This window comes from Budorcas taxicolor, chromosome 10, assembly GCF_023091745.1.
Source record: "Budorcas taxicolor isolate Tak-1 chromosome 10, Takin1.1, whole genome shotgun sequence".
NCBI lineage: Eukaryota > Metazoa > Chordata > Mammalia > Artiodactyla > Bovidae > Budorcas > Budorcas taxicolor.
Genome location: NC_068919.1, coordinates 86016054 through 86033178, shown reverse-complemented (window position 1 = coordinate 86033178; position 17125 = coordinate 86016054). Strand labels below are relative to the sequence as shown.

General features: G+C 51.7%; 1 protein-coding gene across 1 annotated transcript in view; it reads right to left on the bottom strand.

Annotated features, from left to right (window-relative positions):
* Positions 1-399: 399 nt before the first annotated feature.
* ESRRB (estrogen related receptor beta) overlaps positions 400-17125 on the bottom strand; it is a 186631-nt gene continuing 169905 nt past the window's right edge. Inside the window, exons 6-7 of the mRNA XM_052646699.1 lie at positions 9782-10051; positions 400-4041 (exon numbers count right to left, since the gene is read on the bottom strand). Coding sequence (XP_052502659.1) covers positions 3797-4041; positions 9782-10051 — 515 coding nt within the window. The 3' untranslated portion in view covers positions 400-3796. The remainder of the gene's footprint in view (positions 4042-9781; positions 10052-17125) is intronic.

Below are 17125 nucleotides of genomic sequence, written 5' to 3'. Positions count from 1 at the left end.
CATACGCATACATCACAGACGCACTTCAAAGTCCTAAGGCAATGGATTGTTTCTGGTTCACGTATATCTGACACTCCATTTTTCTGACACTAAGGAAAATAATAAAGGGCCTCACTCTTATTGTTTCAAAGCCTGAAAAGAAGTAGACGGGATTTTCAGACCACTTAATTTACATCCCTGAATACTGCCACTGAACACATTTTAATGCCCATTTGAACCCCCAGAGAACCCTGAGGCCAAGTTGGTTCTCCCGATGGCCTCTCCTAGCATCAGCCTGAGACCTGCGGGGCAGTGCTGTCCAGGGGACAGCCCACCAACCAAGATAATGTGTTAAGAGACTCTCTTGATAGGCTGTTCCTTATTTATTAGATTCCAGATACATGGGTCCAGGATGGGAAGACTCCTAGGGCATTCGGGAGAACACATACAGAGGTGGGAGTACGTACAGGGGGGTGATGCAATGAGGGACCGTCATTTTTAAAAATATATACATCTTAAGAAGCCATTCCAGCCACATTATCCTTATTAGAAAATAAAACAATCTCCACATAGTGCTTTTCTTTGGTGCTCTTCCGTGGGCACGGGCCTCTGTCCCCTTGCCACAACCTCCTCCGCCTTCTGTCTTCGAGGGCCTGGGGGGAGTCTGGAGGGAAGGGTGGCCCCTGACCCAGGGGGCAGGTGCAGACTCCGGCTCCTGTGAGGCCCTGCCACGGCCTCCCACCCATCATCCTGCTCTGGTCTTCCTACTCGGTTCTTAACTTGTGCCCTGGGGAATCACTGAAGCTTCCTCTGAACCAGAACTGTGAGCCCTTATCAAGGTTCACATGTGCCAAAGCCAGTCTAGAATCTCGAGAAAGTGTGGGGACACGGGCACCAAACAAAACCCAGCCAATACCACCTTCTCCGTGGTTGGATTTTTTTTTTTTCATTTTATTTCTTGGTTCATTTCAATGACCTGTATCATGAGAGTACAACTGAGAAGGGCTATGTCCTCTTTACAGATTTTCCAGGAACAGTGGATTTGGCGGGAAAACTTCAGTTTTGTTCTGTTTAGAGGGGATGGGGTGTCCTAAACTCTCCTCGCTTCACATCCTCCACTAAGTCACCCCCCCCCCCAACCTCCTCCCCACTTCCCAGGGAGGTCCCAAAAGCTGGCTAGGCTCCCAACTAAGAAGTTGGCCCATAAACTTCTTATCTGAATGCCAATGGATCCATCTAGTACGCACCAGGGCCTTCCCCACTGAACAGACTTATCATCCCTGGTACATTTCCTGTTGCCATCAGAGTTTTTTAATGTAAAAGCAGCAGCCACCTCAGTGGCACCAAGCCATCAGGACCATGCCCCCCTCTGCTATAAAGGGGCTCTAACGCAGCACACTGGCAGACGCATGCGCTCTGGCAAGGCAAAGCTGCCGTTTGCTGCCCAAAAACCACTTGTTGCACTGTTAATGAGAGGTGCTTTTTCTAGAAAAGAGAGACAGTGAAGACCAGTTGTGAACTAGCCCCTGCAGCGGCTCACAGCTCAGGTCTTCACACTCGAGCAGTGACTCTACACAGAACGGAGGTGATGAGATGTGACCCTCTGTTCCCCGCCTCCTTGAGTACACAACACAGCGAGAGGCTAAGGGAGTCATCCTCAGCGCAGACCCCCATCTCTCCAGGTCAGATGTCAGTGAATGGCCCCCAACAGCTAAGTAGGCCTGGGTTTTACCCCTGGTCCCTTAGAGGCACCTGCGCATCTGTCCGCCCCGATCAGACTGCACAGGAGGCTAGGAGCACCCTGGATCATTCCAGTGTCGCCGGACAAGTGACTCTGGCCTTGAGGATTCCACAGCCAAAGAAGGGAGGGGGCATACTTCGCTGGTCTGTGAAGTCTCTTGGAACCCCTGACATTTTCTCTATGAAGGTATCTGAAAGCAGCAGATGGGATTTAGCCAGCTCTCACACCTGGGGTGACCTTAGCACATTTTGGCAGAAAAAGTTCAGAAGGAGCTGTGTCTGGGTGTGGAGAAGGGGAACCAGCAGTAGCTGCTTCCCTCAGAAGGCTGCGAGGCTGTGGAGGAGGACGCCTGGCCTCCTAGTCCTGGGGCTGGGTGGGTGGGAACTACCTGCCTCTCAAAGTGACCAGAGGTCGGGGGTAGAATGTGTTGGATTCCCCAGTAAAGTGTCCCTGGCAGGACTGCTCTGATCCCTGCTTTAGAAGACAGCTGATTGGATGGATGTTTGAAACTCCTTCAGCCATGGGAGGTCCTCTAAACTGCTCTCAGCCAACCCCATGAGCCCCAGATGGTGTGTTCAAGTTGCCCTCCCCCCAGTACGAGTGGGTTATAATGAACTTTCATAGCCGGTCACCGAAATGGATGACCCACTGTTCTCATTCGGCCAGGACTGGAGGGTTTCCTGGCAAATAGACTCTCAATGCCAAAACGGGTCCTGGGCAAACTGGGGTGGTTGGTACCTTACGCAACAGCCTGATGGACTGGTAGGGGGTGAGGGTGTCCTGCCAGAAAGCTGGCATCTAAGTGCACCCGGGGAGCTATGCTATGCCTCCTTAGTCCAAGGATGGCAGGTGCAAACCCTCCTGCAGCACTGGCTCACCCTGCCCTTTGGAAGGCAAGGGAGGGGGCATCCTGGTGTCCACTGATCAGGCAGGCTGGTGACCTCTGTGGAGCCCTGTCTTCAGAGTTCCCTTGCCTGCTCATCTCTGCTTCTGGGCCTTTCTGTGCTCAGCAAAGCTTGGTCTGGGCCTCTCCCTATCCCACCTGGGTCCTACTAGAGCTGCCAGCCTAGAATCAAGTGCCCAGGGTGCCCTCGGAGGGGCCAGGTCCCTGCATATCCCTCAGTTCCCCAGGCCCACCTGCCCGACTGCCCCCAGGGAGCGGGAGAAGCCCACAGAAGAGGGGCCGCTGGGGCGTGGTGTCTTGGACCCTGCTCTGCTCTGAGCCAGCACCGTCCCCACCTGTGGGCCCTGAAGTCTTGGCTGGTGGAACCCACAGTGGGGGTGAGCTCTGAGGTCGGGCAGGAAGTCACAGTGGGGTTTGGAGCGGGGAGAGGAAGGGGACCCTGGGGCAGCAGTGGAAGGTGGGTGGGGGGGCGCACCAAGGGGGCGGGGTGACTAGGAAAATCCATGAGCTCTGGCGACTAGTCCCCTGATGGTGAGCTGGGCTGGCCTGGGAGCCTAGGTGAAGGATGGAGGGAGGAAGCCGTCTGGACTGCTGAAGGCGTGGGGCCTCCTGAGGGGCAGAACCTCAGAGTAGGCAGGGCCTCTGGAAGAAAGTACCTGCTTTCTGGGAGAGGAAAGCCTCCGAAGGTATACCCCTGCCTGAGTATGCCAGAGTCCTCGGCACTAAACACTCCCCGCCCAGGCCTTGGGAGGAGGCTGAGGGGGCGGGAGGGATGTCGGAGAAGTGGTTACGAAATGTATGTGTGGCCTCCTGGTGATCGGGTGGGGAGAAGTTGCCTTTCCTCCTTGGTGGTCTCCAGCCTCAGGGAGGAGTCAGCTCTGGCCCAGGCCTCGGCATTGCCCGCGGCGGAGGAAAAAAAAAACACAACATACCAAATGAAAAAAAAAAAGAGCCAGTTACAGATGAGCCCCGCACCTGCCTTTCCATCCCCATACCCCCCGCCCCTCCAGCACCCGGGACTCTGCACACAGCCAGGAGGCGAGGAGCCCCTTCCGCCGCGACGGCTCACGGCCATGATACAGGACTTGAATGTTGAGGCTGGTGGCTGTGGAGGTGTTCGCGTCGGTCCATCCGTCTGTCCTTGGGCGGGAGTCCGTCCGTGGGCCGGGCCATCAGACCTTGGCCTCCAGCATCTCCAGAAAGAGTTTGTGCATGGGCACCTTGCCTTGCAGTTTGACGCTGTAGAAGTGCTGCACTGCCTTGGCGGCCGTCTGCCGGAGCAGGGGCAGCGTCAGCAGCAACTTGCCCGTCCTCCGCGGCTCCTCGTGGCGCTGGCTCAGCTCGTAGTCCTGCAGCGCCTCGTGCAGCAGGTCCTGCAGCTTCTGGACCGCCTCCAAATCTTCGATGTACATGGAATCTGCGGACACAGTGGGGTGGGCATCAGCGGGACGACTGCGGAGCGCAGCCCCGGGTGTAGCGGGCCCCCATCACTGCTTTCAGAGCCTTCCAGACCCTCACATTACAGAGACAAACCCAGGCTCAGAAAGGTTAAGCTGCTGATCTGAAGTCTCCGAGGCCAATGACGGAGCTGGGGTTCACACCCAAGGAGAGATCTGTGTCTATGGAGGACTTTTCTTAGATAACCACCAGGAGGTGGCAGTGAAGGGTTTGAACATGAGCAGTGAAGGGTTTGCCCCAGAGGTGGGGGCGGGGGGTGGGGGGTGGCCATTGGGGAGACTGGCCAAAGTGGTGGAACTGTGATCTCGCCCCCTCACTCACTAGCTCTATGACTTTCAGCAAGTTGTTTCATTTGTCTGCACCTCATGTTCCTTATTTGTGAAAGGCCATAATAGCTAGATCTACCTTGAGAGGCTAAATGAGTTAATACCCATCAAGGGCTTAAAACAGTACTTCTCACAACTATGGTACCATAGTGCCCAACTATGGTACCATCATCACCATAACCATCACCACCACCACCATCATCTTATACCATCACAATCGTCAGCTTATCACCCCTGTCATATCACCACCACCATCACCACCGCCACCACCAAACCATCACCACCACCATAACCACAATCACCACCATAAATGACCACCACCATCACCATCTTATCACCACCATCAACATCTTATCACCATCATGATCATCAGTTTATCACCACTGCCATATCACCTCCATCATCACCACCACCACCATCACCTCCATCATCACCATCAGCATCTTATCAGCATCATGATATCAGCTTATCAGTCATATGATGTGATCAGTCATATCACTGCCATCATCACCATTATAGTCATCATCATGACTTTATTGTTACTGCTGCCACTAGGCACCAGCTCAAGTCTTCAGTGCACTCACTAACCTTACAGAATAGTTGTTACAGTTGTATGTACACAGGTAAAGGGGCTGAGTTCTGCATCTGGTTGCCCTGAGGTGGGGTGTATGGGGGAACTGAGATAGCATGGCTGGACAGGTAGGGCACAAAGAGGGGAGATGCTATTGGGAGTTCTAGAAAATCCTGGGGAGGGCTTTGGACTCTGGCCATGAATTCCAAATGAAATTTACCTAAATCTCAGAGGGGCAAGGAGGTGCCGGCGGATGGCTGGGTTACAGGTGGGTCCAAGTCAAAGCAAAGTGGAGCCCACTCCCTGGCCTCTGGAAGAATAACCTGCCTTCTTCTGATATTCCTTAAAGATATTGAGCCTCCACCCTGAAGTGCAGCACCCAAGGCCTGTCCAAGGTGGGAGGGTAAGGGTGCATGTGGGTCAAGTGAACTGGAAGCTCGGGGTGGGTCACCAAGGAAGGCTGAGCAAGTTTCCCAAATTCCTTAAAGGAACAGGGCCATTCTTTGCATGCTGTGTTTGCCAATTTTTTTTTTTTCTTTCTATGCTGTGTTTGTTTAGTTACCAGACTGCTGAGGGCAGCTGTACAAACTGGATGGCCCCAGTGATGCCCTCTGACCTTGTGGCCCCCGCACTCAGCCTATGCCTCCACAGGTCCTGCCTCTTTCTCTTATGAGAACAGCATTAGAGTGAGGTGGATGAGACCCTGGAGCCTTAGATGCTGTGTGACTTTGGCCAAGTTACTTAGGCTCTCTGAGATTGTTTCCTTGTCCGTGAAATGGATCATCTGAGGGTGCATGCCTCACAGGTGAGGGCTAAATGAGCTAGCTCGTCATCAGGCACTTAGTAAGCAACTAATAAATGTTGTCATTCTCATTACTTTGAGAACTCACAAGGCAGGAGATGCCTTTGCGGGGCTGGCCTCATACCTGAGACTCCCCCCACTGTTCTGCTCCTTGTTGCTAAGGCAGTGAGGACTCTTCCTTTTGGCAGTTGGGGGAGAAACCTGGCTCCATTCCTACACTCTTGGCTGATTTCAGAGCATGGTCCCTGTAAGACTGTGACCTGTCCATCCAGACCCCATGCCTCCTTCCAGCTTCCTCTCCCCATCACCCCACCCTCCCCAAGGAGGCCAAAATTGGCAGCTGCCTTCGACTGAAAATGAAATAAAATAACATTGCAAGATTAATTTCTTTGCAATCTATCAGTGAGTCTGTATCGATGGCATTGATAAACTGTTAATTACAAAATCAATGGCTATGAATTTTTTTCTGCTGTCAAGGAGCCTTGGAGAGGCCAGGAGGGGGTGAAACACAGCCAGCTGGCTCCCGAGGGGCCGTGTTTTGGGGCAATAGCCTCTGAGGTGCTCCAGCCCACGTAATCTCAGCAGAGGCACCCACGGTGGGTTGCCTCCAGGACCACTCCAATGATCTCCTAGCCCGTTTCTCCTCCAGCTAACACACTATCTGCCTGGATGACTTCCCCCTCGCTGCTGGGAACAGGCCATGTCCCCAGAGGCTTTCAAGGCTCCCTATACCAACCCCATTCCATCCCACTCCCTTCAGTCCTGGAGCTCCAGTCTAATACCAACCGCTCTTCTAGCCTCATCTCTCAACAGGTCTGCTCTTCCTCCATTTCCTGTCTGCACCTGACCACTCCATGGCTCAGCCAAGGTCGTGGGCATCACAAACTCCTCTTTTCCCACTTAGAGCTCTTGGATCTGCAGAGAGCTGCAGGATGGCCTGGTAAACACCACGGGGCCGAGAAGTCCAAGTTCCTGGCGCTCTGTCACTCACGACAAAGCACGTGCTCAGGCAGAGCTTGATGCTGAAGCTCCTGATGGGCTCTCTCAGTCTTTGCATGGTGCTCAGTCGCTTCAGTCATGTCCGACTCTGTGACCCTGTGGTCTGGAGCCCACCAGGCTTTCCTATCCACGAGATTCTCCAGGCAAGAATACTGGAGTGGGTTGCCATGCCCTTCTTTCTCCAGGGGATCTTCCTGACTCAGGGACCGAACCCGGGTCTCCTGTATCTCCTGCGTTGCAGGCAGATTCTTTACCACTGAGACATCGGGGAAGCCCGTCAGTCCTTAGGAGTTTCATATTGTGCACGTGTGCACATGCATGCGCTTGGCTGTGCACGTGTGCATGTCTGTCTGTATGTATTGAGAGCAAGACAAGAGCAGCTGGCAGAGCTGAATAGTCCTCGGAGAGCCCTTGCAGTTTGTCCGTGGCAGGGTGAGGTGACCGCTGAGCGGCCTCCTACCTCTTCACACTCCTCTCCTGGTCCAGGCAAGTGTGAGCTCCAGGTCTCTTTCATGAGAAGCGGTCAGGAGACTCCAAGGATGTGCCCTTGGGGGTCTGGCCAGCCTTGCCGCGTCTCTCTGTGCTCCCCAGTGTCCTCTGCTCTTACTGATTTCCTCTCCTCCTTTGCCCTCACAAACCCCCAGCCCCTCTATGACCGCTGACTACAATGCCTCCCTTTGAATAGGAGAGCATGCAGGACTGTGAGGGTGTGAAACTCGGCTGGATGACATGTGATGACCGGGATCTGTCTCCTGCATTTGTCAAAACGGATAGAACTGGACAACACAACGAGTGCTCTCTGCTGGCAACTCTGGACTTTGGTTAATAATAATGTATCAACATTGGCTCATTAATTGTAACAAATTACCACACTAAGCTGAGACGTTAATAATAGGGGAAATGGTGCACCGGGATTGGAGGATGTGGGTGGGCTGGTGTGTGGAACTCTATGGAACTCTACCTGATCAGTTACTCTGTCAACCTGAAACTGTATGAAAAAACCCGAAGAGCATTAGCATTCTTTAACAAAGACTACAGTGCACTTTTGGAATCCCAAGGTGTGGGTAAATGGTCTCTACAGAGGTATGTAAAATGTTTAATTCTTATTGTACATTAATTTTTTTTTAATAAAAGGGATTCGAACTAAAAAAAAAAAAAAAAGCTTCCCTCTGTCTATTAGGTTGGGTTTCCTAGAAGCAGAGCCCGACACAGGGGTTCAGGTGCAGGGGATTTGTGGAGAGTGTGCTTTCAGGAGAAAGAAAGGCGGGAGGAAGGACAGAACAAGGGTAGGAGCAAGCAAGGTAGGGAGGCAGCCTGGCTTGGCTCTGATCCCACTCCAGGAGTCCAGCCTTTTGTTCTCCTGTGTGTGTCTGCCATTGGCTGAAGGTGTGTGTGGGGGTGGGGGGGGGGGGGGGGGGGGAGCTGATGGAATCCTCAAAACAAGGCAGGTAAGGGTAGGTCTCTGGTGAAGGGAGAAGCTATGAGCTATTAGCAACAAAATTCAGCAGCTGGGGCATGGGTGTGTTAAGCTAGTAAGGGGGGGCCTGAGTGGGGCACCAACGGCACCCCCTGCCTTCTCCATGAAGCCATTTGTTAGGGGGCCAGCTGTCCTGCTTTTCCAGGAACTGCTGTTTCTCAGGACATGGAACTTCCAGTGAAAGTGCGACAGCATCAAGCAAACCAGCTGGTTATCCTGTCTGTACACCTGGAACCAGCTCTCCTTCTTCCATACACTGATAACACTTGTTTCCTCAAATATTAATAATAATGACAATAATTAATATTTATTGAACATTTCCTCTAGGCAAAGCACAGAGCTAAGTGCTTATCTTCAGTCGGTCATTTAAAAAACAAAAGTGAAAAAATAAATAAATAAATAAATAAATAACAAAAGTGCTCAGAGGAGGGACAGAGATGTTCCCACTTTACACATGGGACAGAGCTAAGGAAGGTTGCCACATTGCTACTAATTATCACAGTTAGAATTCAAACTTGAGTCCCATTTCCACTTGACTGAGACTTGAGCAATTGACTACTGCATGCACCCAGCAGCAGAATTAAGTGTTTGTGTGCCTGACACTCTTTCTTTAGGAGAGGGAGCCTGCCTTTCTCCTTCTGCTGCAATCCCCACCCAACCCCGGCCCCTGGCCTGGCACCTGCATAGGGCAGACACCTTCTGAGCATGAACACGTTACATTTGAGCTCCCAGATAGTCTAGTCGGAAGTTGGTAGGTAGAGGGTAAAACAACTGGAGTGAAGCCTCCTTTTTAATGCCAGGAACGTTTTCTCTCTTGGGCCTGAGCAATTTGAGTAGGAGATTTAAGGAGTATGTATAAGCTTAGAGTTGATTTAGGAATCTGGGGACCTGGGCTTAGGTCCTAGGTTCAGTACTCTTTGACTGTGTGACCCTGGGCAATGTGCTTCAGCTTTCCAAGCCCCTAGTTTCTCCATTTGTAAAGTGGGGTTAAAATGATAAGAGCGTTGCTCATAGGGTTGAATTGTAAGATGAAATCGGTTCATGGCTAATTGATAGCCTGAGTACTTCTGTGCCAGGCATGTTGTTAAGCATAATTTTACAGAAATAAATCCCTTCCATAGTCTGCTGGGGTGGAATCTTCTGGACTGTTTGTTATTCCCATTTTACTGATGAAGAAACTGAGGCACAAAGTGAAGTGAGGCACAGACTTGCCCAAGTGACAGAAGCAGGATTTGACTCTTAGCAACTGGACTCTAGAATCTGTGCCCTTAACCCTCATGCTGATCTGCATGGCAAGGGCCCAGTGGAGAGCTTAGGAAATACTCAACCAATGCCAGCCTTCGTCCCCACCTTTGCAACTCTGGGCCACCCCATGCACAACCTTTGGTGGCAAGGAGCTCTAGCATCATCATGCCACTCCTGCTCCTTAGAGCCACCCTAATTGCTGGCCCCAGAGCTGTGCATGCTCCCCTGGGCCCCAAGACCTCTCTGAGCTCCCCCTGCAGGCCCCACCCCTGCCTGTACCTGAATTGGCCAGGGCCAGGGCCTTGAGCGTCACGAACTCCTCCTTCTCCACCTTGAGCTTCTTGTACCTGCGCACCAGCTGTAGGATGGCCCGGTAGAGCTCCAGCAGCCCAGCGAGGCGGGAGTGCTCCTCATCCATGATGTAGTCCTCCGCATACACCAGCTTGTCGTCGTAGGGCAGTGAGCGGTACACGATGCCCAGGATAAGGATCTCCATCCAGGCGCTCTGCAGCAGGCTCATCTGGTCCCCCAGCGAGAGGTTGGAGAAGCCTGCCGGGAGAGGGGGCCAGCAGGGTGGCAGCGGTCAGGTGGGTGGGCTGGGATGGGGGGCAGAGGGGGAGGGGAACCTCTGGGTCCTGCCCCTCCCTTCCACCTGCTGGACTCGTGGTCCTTCCTTGGTGAATGAGTCAGATACGGAATTCATGGAAAAGACTTACATAACGAGAGCTCAGTCAATGTTGACAGTTGTTATTGTCCTTATCTTTGTTTGTTCTATATATTTTTCAAATGTGCGAGGAGGCTTTCTGATTAACCAAAGGCATTTGTAATTTAAGGAGCTCCTGAATACATAGTAGAATCAGGAGGTGGCAGGACAGGGTCCCCTCCACTGAGAAGCTTCCAGATCCCCCTCCCTGCTCAAAGCAGGGGAGGCATGGGGGTTTTAGAGTGACACCTGATCCTTAAGGTGGAGTCTCAGCTGTACGGAAGCGAGGGGCCCAACCAGGAAGGAGGAAATCACCTGCTCCCAGCCAGTGACCCCCTAGTGACCACAGCTGGGGCTGCTAAGTGCTCAAGAGCCCTCGGAGTCAGGGGGCACTTTATCACAGGCAGCCTGTCCTCCCAGAAGTCAGCCCCGCTGGCCTGGTCATCAGTCTTCACCTAATGGTGTCCTAAGCAGCCCTGTATCCTGTGAGCTTGGATCATGGCCGTTTCCCCTTTGGAAAAGACCCTGATGCTGGGAAAGACTGAGGGCAGGAGGAGAAGGGGGAGACAGAGGATAAGATGGTTGGATGGCATCACCAAACATGAGTTTGAGCAAAGTCTGGGAGATAGTTAAGGACAGGGAAGCCTGGCGTGCTGCAGTCCATGGGGTTGCAAAAAGTCAGGTATGATTTAGCAGTTAAACAACAATGAGCATGGAGGCTGTGTCCAGAGTGAAAGAAGGTTAGGGGCGGGGATGGCTCCAGAATTATGACGCTGTCTTGTTCAGTGTGCTCTGGAGATTGCCTGGGCTTGAATCGCAATTCCTCATTTACTACCTGTAAGCTGACCTTGGAGGAGCTGTGCTACTTCCCCAAGCCTCAGCTTCCTCATCTGTGAAATGGGTATAACAGTAGTGCCTGCTTCAGAGAGCCCCTGTGAGGCCTAAATGAGACAACAATTGTGCAACATACATTTAATGAGCTCTTGCTATTATTAGTGATGAGATGAAAAGTCATTATCTGCGAAATGAGAATGGCACACTGGAACTGCGTTACATGTGCACTTAACTTAGGTGAAGTCAATTAACGATTTAAGAGAAAGAAAAACTAAAGGAAGGAAAGAAGGAAAAGAAGGGAGCAGGGAGGGAGGAAGAAAGCTGATTTTCAAATATCTTGATTACTAAACGCAAGGCAGTAACTTCCACCAGAAACTCAGGGGTGGATTCCAACACCCACTGTGCCAGACACACCAAAAAGGAAAGGTACCCAGAGAGTCATTGCACCCCGCATCTGTCACGGACAGCTGAGATTAAGAGATCTCCCCAGGGGTAACCCTGCTTGTAAAGGACTCTTGCTGACCTAGAACCTCAGCCTGCTTCCAAATTCCCCTGCCACCCCAGCCTCACACAGTCAGTGCTCAGCAAGCCTGAACCAGGAAGGTGGTGATGGCTGTTGCCGTTACTGCCACTGTAGCTGCTGGCACGCTATTGACACGACTCTTCCCCCCTAAAGCCTGGAGGCCCTGGGTCTCCCAAGCTTCCAGACTGGCCCACTGCCCTGGGTCTCTCCTACCCCACCCTCATCTACTGTCCCGCGTCTCTGAGAGCCACTGTCCCTCCCTACTTTCCAACCAGTGTACCCAGTGCTCAACTTTAGGGGGTTCCCAGGGGATGAAGCCCCCTTCACTAGCAGGTCCCCTGTTCCCAGTGAACACCCTTCTTAGTCTGATCATTGCGGTTCACAGGCTGATCTGTAGCCCCGGGGCCTGGGATCACCTCCCGGCTGTTGGCACCCCCAGGTGACCGCCCACAGAGCTGGAGCGATTACACTGCGGCCATGGGGTGAGCGTGGATGGCTGCGCCTTCTCGGGGGACAGGCTGTGGCACACAGGGGTCAGGGGCGTGTGCTGTTATCCAGACCCCAGTGTGGGAGCAGAGGACGGGTGGATGGCTGCAGTGGTGGGGAGAGCCGGGAGGTAATGAAAGATAGATAGAAATGGACATCCAATTTCCCTTATCGAGTCTCTGAGCAGGAGAGGCCAGGGGCGACATTAATTAACAGATACCAATCAGCCAGCATGGATGTGTGTGTGTGTGTGTGTATGCAAGGACGTGTGGACTGCACTGGGGGTGCGGGTCTCAAGGCAGACAGTCTGGGAGGGAAGATGTAGGAGGTGGACGGGGCGAAATTAATAGACAATTGAATTGGAAGGAGGCAGAGAAGGAGGGCGAGCTGGGGTTCTGGAAACGGAGAAGAAAAGACCCGTGTGAGGTTCATCACTAGGAGACCATGAGCTCTGTCCCGCTGTTCACCCCACAAATACTTACTGAGCACCTACTAAGTGCCAGGCCCTGTGCTGGGCACTGGGGACAGACTGGCCAGCTTGACCCAGGGCCAGGCCCTGCCTTCATGAGCTTGGCCAAGAGGGAAAGACACAACCCAGTGGGTGTCTTGTGAGGTTTAGAGCTCTCAGAAGAGCTATCCCGAGAGGAAGGGCTGAGGATATGCAAAGGGGCAGTCTGGCCCAAACGAGAGAGAGTCTGGGCGGCTTTACAGGAGAGGAACCTTTGGGGTTTGCGTGGACGGCTGTCACCTCTGGGCTCCTGGGAGCATGGTCTCCCCCACTGCCAAGCACCTGGCCTGAGGCAGAGGGGCTCCACAAACATTCCCAGCACAGAGGAGAGAACGGACAGACGCCACTGGGCCTCGACTCTCGGGTGATGAGAAAACGGACCAAAAGAACAGGGTCGGACCCTCTTAGTCCTCCAGGCAGGATTCCAGGTTGAGCTGCCTTTGCTGATCCTGTGTGAGTCAGAGACAGGCCTGCAGGGCAGGGGGTGTGGTGGAGGTGTGGTGGGGGGATGAGTGCCTTCGGGACACAGGGTCAGCACCTGAGGGTGCCCTGGGGCCTGTGCACATACCCCCGGCTAGGTTGGTTTGGGGAGTGACTCAGCCCCTGACTCTCTTCCTCCTTCAGCTCCTTCAGAAGGAGCTGGAAATGTGTTCAAAATCCAGCTGCACGCTCCGAAGTGCTGTCGAGCAGATAGAAGTGGCTTCACGTTGCAGGGATGCGGCGAGGGGGTAAATAGATTGGATATTTTCTAACATTTGAAACAGTCTGAATATTTTCTAATGTTTGACAAAAGAAACACTAGAAGAAAAAAACAGGAGTAAAAATGACCTCCAGGAGACAGGAGGGGGAGGGGGGGTGGACCTAAGAGTTAGTTCTCCATATACATTTTTGCCTAGTTTGATTTGTATGTTGAAGAAGTAAGATAAAATTAACTGTAACATAAAAGGCATGTTCCTATCCACCTAGCCATCTCACTATTAGGAATTTCTCCTAGAAAGAGAAGTACGTACAAACACACAAAGATACATGTGGAAGGGGTGTTTGAAAGATTCACTTTTAAGGACCCAAAGTAGGCAACAAGCTAGATGCAACCAACGTCCTTAAATAGAAATGTACTAAATGTAATTATTAGCTAGGTGAATGGTACATTAGAAGCCACTAGAGAGAACCATTTGTGCAGATGTGGAAAGATACCCACTGCCCAAGAAAGATGCAACTACTAAGGGCGCAGATGCCAGAGCCAGCCTGTCTGTTGGAATCCTAGCTCTGCTGACCCCCTGGCTGTGACCCTGGGCACATTTCTCTGTGCCTAAAATGGGAATCATAATAATACTTATCCCATGGGTTTGTTTGGGTTAAATGAGCTAATGCATAGACCACTTAGAAGAACACGTCTTAGCACACAGTAATTGCTACTAGTTCATATAACTAAATGAACACAGCAGGGTGTTAAAGCAGTGTTACAACATGAGTCACGGTGGGGAAGGGACATACACGCGCGCGGGGACATACACGCGCGCGCACACTCACACACACAGTGGCCATACTCACACAATGGTGCTTAAGAAAGATGGGCATTTGGAATACATCACTTCCACCCCTCTGCCACCCCTTTACTGGAAGCAGTATTCTTTTATTAAACCCAAACAAAGGAGCTGAAGCTCTCCTCCCTGCCCTTCAGCAATGCGCCCTTCACTTCTACATTTCTGTGCTGGGCTGGGTCTGCCCCTCCATCAGGTGACCAGCAATACCGAGGCAGAGGGGGCTGCTGGGGGAAGCTGCGTGTGGCACCAGGCCCTGGGGGGCTGCCCACTGCCCCCTCTTCCCATCTCTCCCACCTTGAGCTCTGCTGCCCCCCCCGGAAAGTTGCTTTATCGGCACCAACTGATCTAATAACATTCAGGCTCTTCCCAAGACCCCATCCCCCAGTGATTTGACAGCATGAGCTCCTAGAATTTAGAAAAAAAAGAGCACATAATTTGTGGCAAGTGGAGTTCATAATCTGTTAATTTATTATCGTTTCTGTCGACCTGGAGGGCCATTAGCAGAGGTAATAAAGGGAGATATAATTATAGGATCTGAGGCCACTCCAGACACAGCTGCTGTCACTCGGCAGCCCATATTTCATCGGCCGCTGGCGTTCTCTCCCCAGGGTAAGCCAGACGGTGGCTACCTGGGCGCAGGGCCGCCCAGGGACCCTCTGTGAGGAGGCCTCTTGGGGGGGCTCCCCTGCAGAAGTGGTGCACATGTCAACCTGGGCCAGGCAGGGCCGGCTGGGGGGAGGCTGCCTGAGCTGGGAGGATAACAGTTAATAACATCTGGGGGCGGCAGTTCATCAAGAGATACTCACTGCCTGTGCTTCCTCTTGCTCTCATCTGTCCCTCCCGGGGAACCGAGGTGGACACTCTAAAGACTTGGGCTTGTCCTCTGGGCAACCTAATACTTGGAAAATTCAACTCAAGGGGAAAGCCTGTATTAGGGATGGGCAACTTCAGACTGACTCAAACAAAAGGACAGCTGCTATTCTGAAGGAATCCCAATCACCCCCAGCTACTCCACTGAATGCACCCTTGCAGAAGAGTGTGTTCAGAACCATCACTTAGTGGCAAATAGATGGAGAAACAATGGAAACCATAGCTCCAAAATCACTGCAGATGGTGACTGCAGTCATGAAATTAAAAGATGCTTACTCCTTGGAAAAATGCTATGACAAACCTAGACAGCATATTAAAAAGCAGAGACATACTTTGCCGACAAAAGTCCGTCTAGTCAAGGCTATGGTTTTTCCAGTAGTCATGTATGGATGTGAGAGTTGGACTATAAAGAAAGCTGAGCACTGAAGAATTGATGCTTCTGAACTGTGGTGTTGGAGAAGACTCTTGAGAGTCCCTTGGACTGCAAAGAGATCCAACCAATCCATCCTAAAGGAAATCAGTCCTAAATATTCATTGGAAGGACTGATGCTGAAGCTGAAACTCCAATACTTTGGCCACCTGATGGGAAGAACTGACTGATTGGAAAAGACCCCGATGCTGGGAAAGATTGAAGGAGAGAGGAGAAGGGGACGACAGAGGATGCTGGTTGGATGGCATCATTGACTCGATGGACATGAGTTTGAGCAAGCTCCGGGAGATGGTGGACATGAGTTTGAGCAAACTCCGGAAAGACAGGGAAGCCTGGCGTGCTGCAGTCCATGGGGTCACAAAGGGTCGGACACTGAACTGAACTGAAAACTATGGAGGAAATGCAGGGGGTGCCAACAATGAATTTATGCTCAGATGACCCTTCCTTCTGGCTAAGCTGGTGGCTCAGCGCCGCATGAGTATGTCTGCTTCCATGCACGGCACCTAATGCCCTTCTGGACTTTTCCTCCATGGCCACTGCCCATCAATCCTGAAGACCTAGCTCAACTCACGTGCTGAAGTCCATGGCATCCCTCCTGCCTCTGTGTTCCATCCTGTGGTTTTTCCTGCTGCATTTGATAATTAAGCCTCTCTCTTCTCATGAGTGAGATACAGGAGGTGGGAGATGGGTGGGTAGAGAGGAAACAAGACTGGTCTTCGGGGATAATTGCTGAAACAAGGTGATGGAGGTTCATCATACTATTTGGTCTACCCTACCCTTGAAATTTTCCATGAAAAAAATATTTTTAAAATTATCTATATTATTCCCAAAGGAGACCCTTAGGGCAGAAATGAGTCGAATTCTTCGGATCAGCCACAACTCCACACAAGAGAGCGTGTACGTGCATGCTAAATTGCTTTAGTTGTGTCCAACTTTGTGCAACCCTCTGGACTGGAGCCCGCCAGGCTCCTCTGTCCATAAGGAGTCTCCAGGCAAAAAAACTGGAAAGGGTTGCCATGCCCTAATCCCGGAGATCTTTCTGGCCCAGGAATCAAACCAAAGTCTCCTGCATTGGCATGTGGGTTCTTTACCACGAACGCCATCTGGGAAGCCCTCAAGAGAGCTTACACACAGTTCATGTGCAACGTGTGCACGTGCAATTTCGCTTCAATAAATGCACGCAAAAGCAGATCTGAAGCACCCTTTGTGTGCCAGGCTCTGGACCGGATGACACTGAGGCATGAGATATGGTTTCCTGTGCTTAATTCAGGGCAGCGGGTTGGGTTCCTCTCCAGGGCACTAAACTGAGCTGATTTAAGAAGCCAGTCCTTCTGTCTGTTTGTCCAGGAACCAAGATGGACAGTTGATGACTCAAGCCCCAGGATGGGGCCCTGACTTGTATAAGCCTGCTCCTTCTCATTCTCTCTTTCTAAGGGCCTGGTGAGCAGGTCTTCAGATAAGTTTTCCATCTAATCTGAGATGGGATTAAGTCAATTAGTTTAACTGAATCAGGCACTTGATTATGTCATCACCCTTAATATGAAGTTTACATGCAGTGGCAGAAGACCCTATTAATTAATTTTACCTTAAACACTAGAAGGTCAGGCCCAAATAATTCAGCATGCAAATGTATGCAAAATAGGCAAATTAGCATTTGAGACAGACAAATGAGCCCCTATGTTTATTTTATTTTTTAATCAAAAAGAATTCAGCTTTGGACAAGGA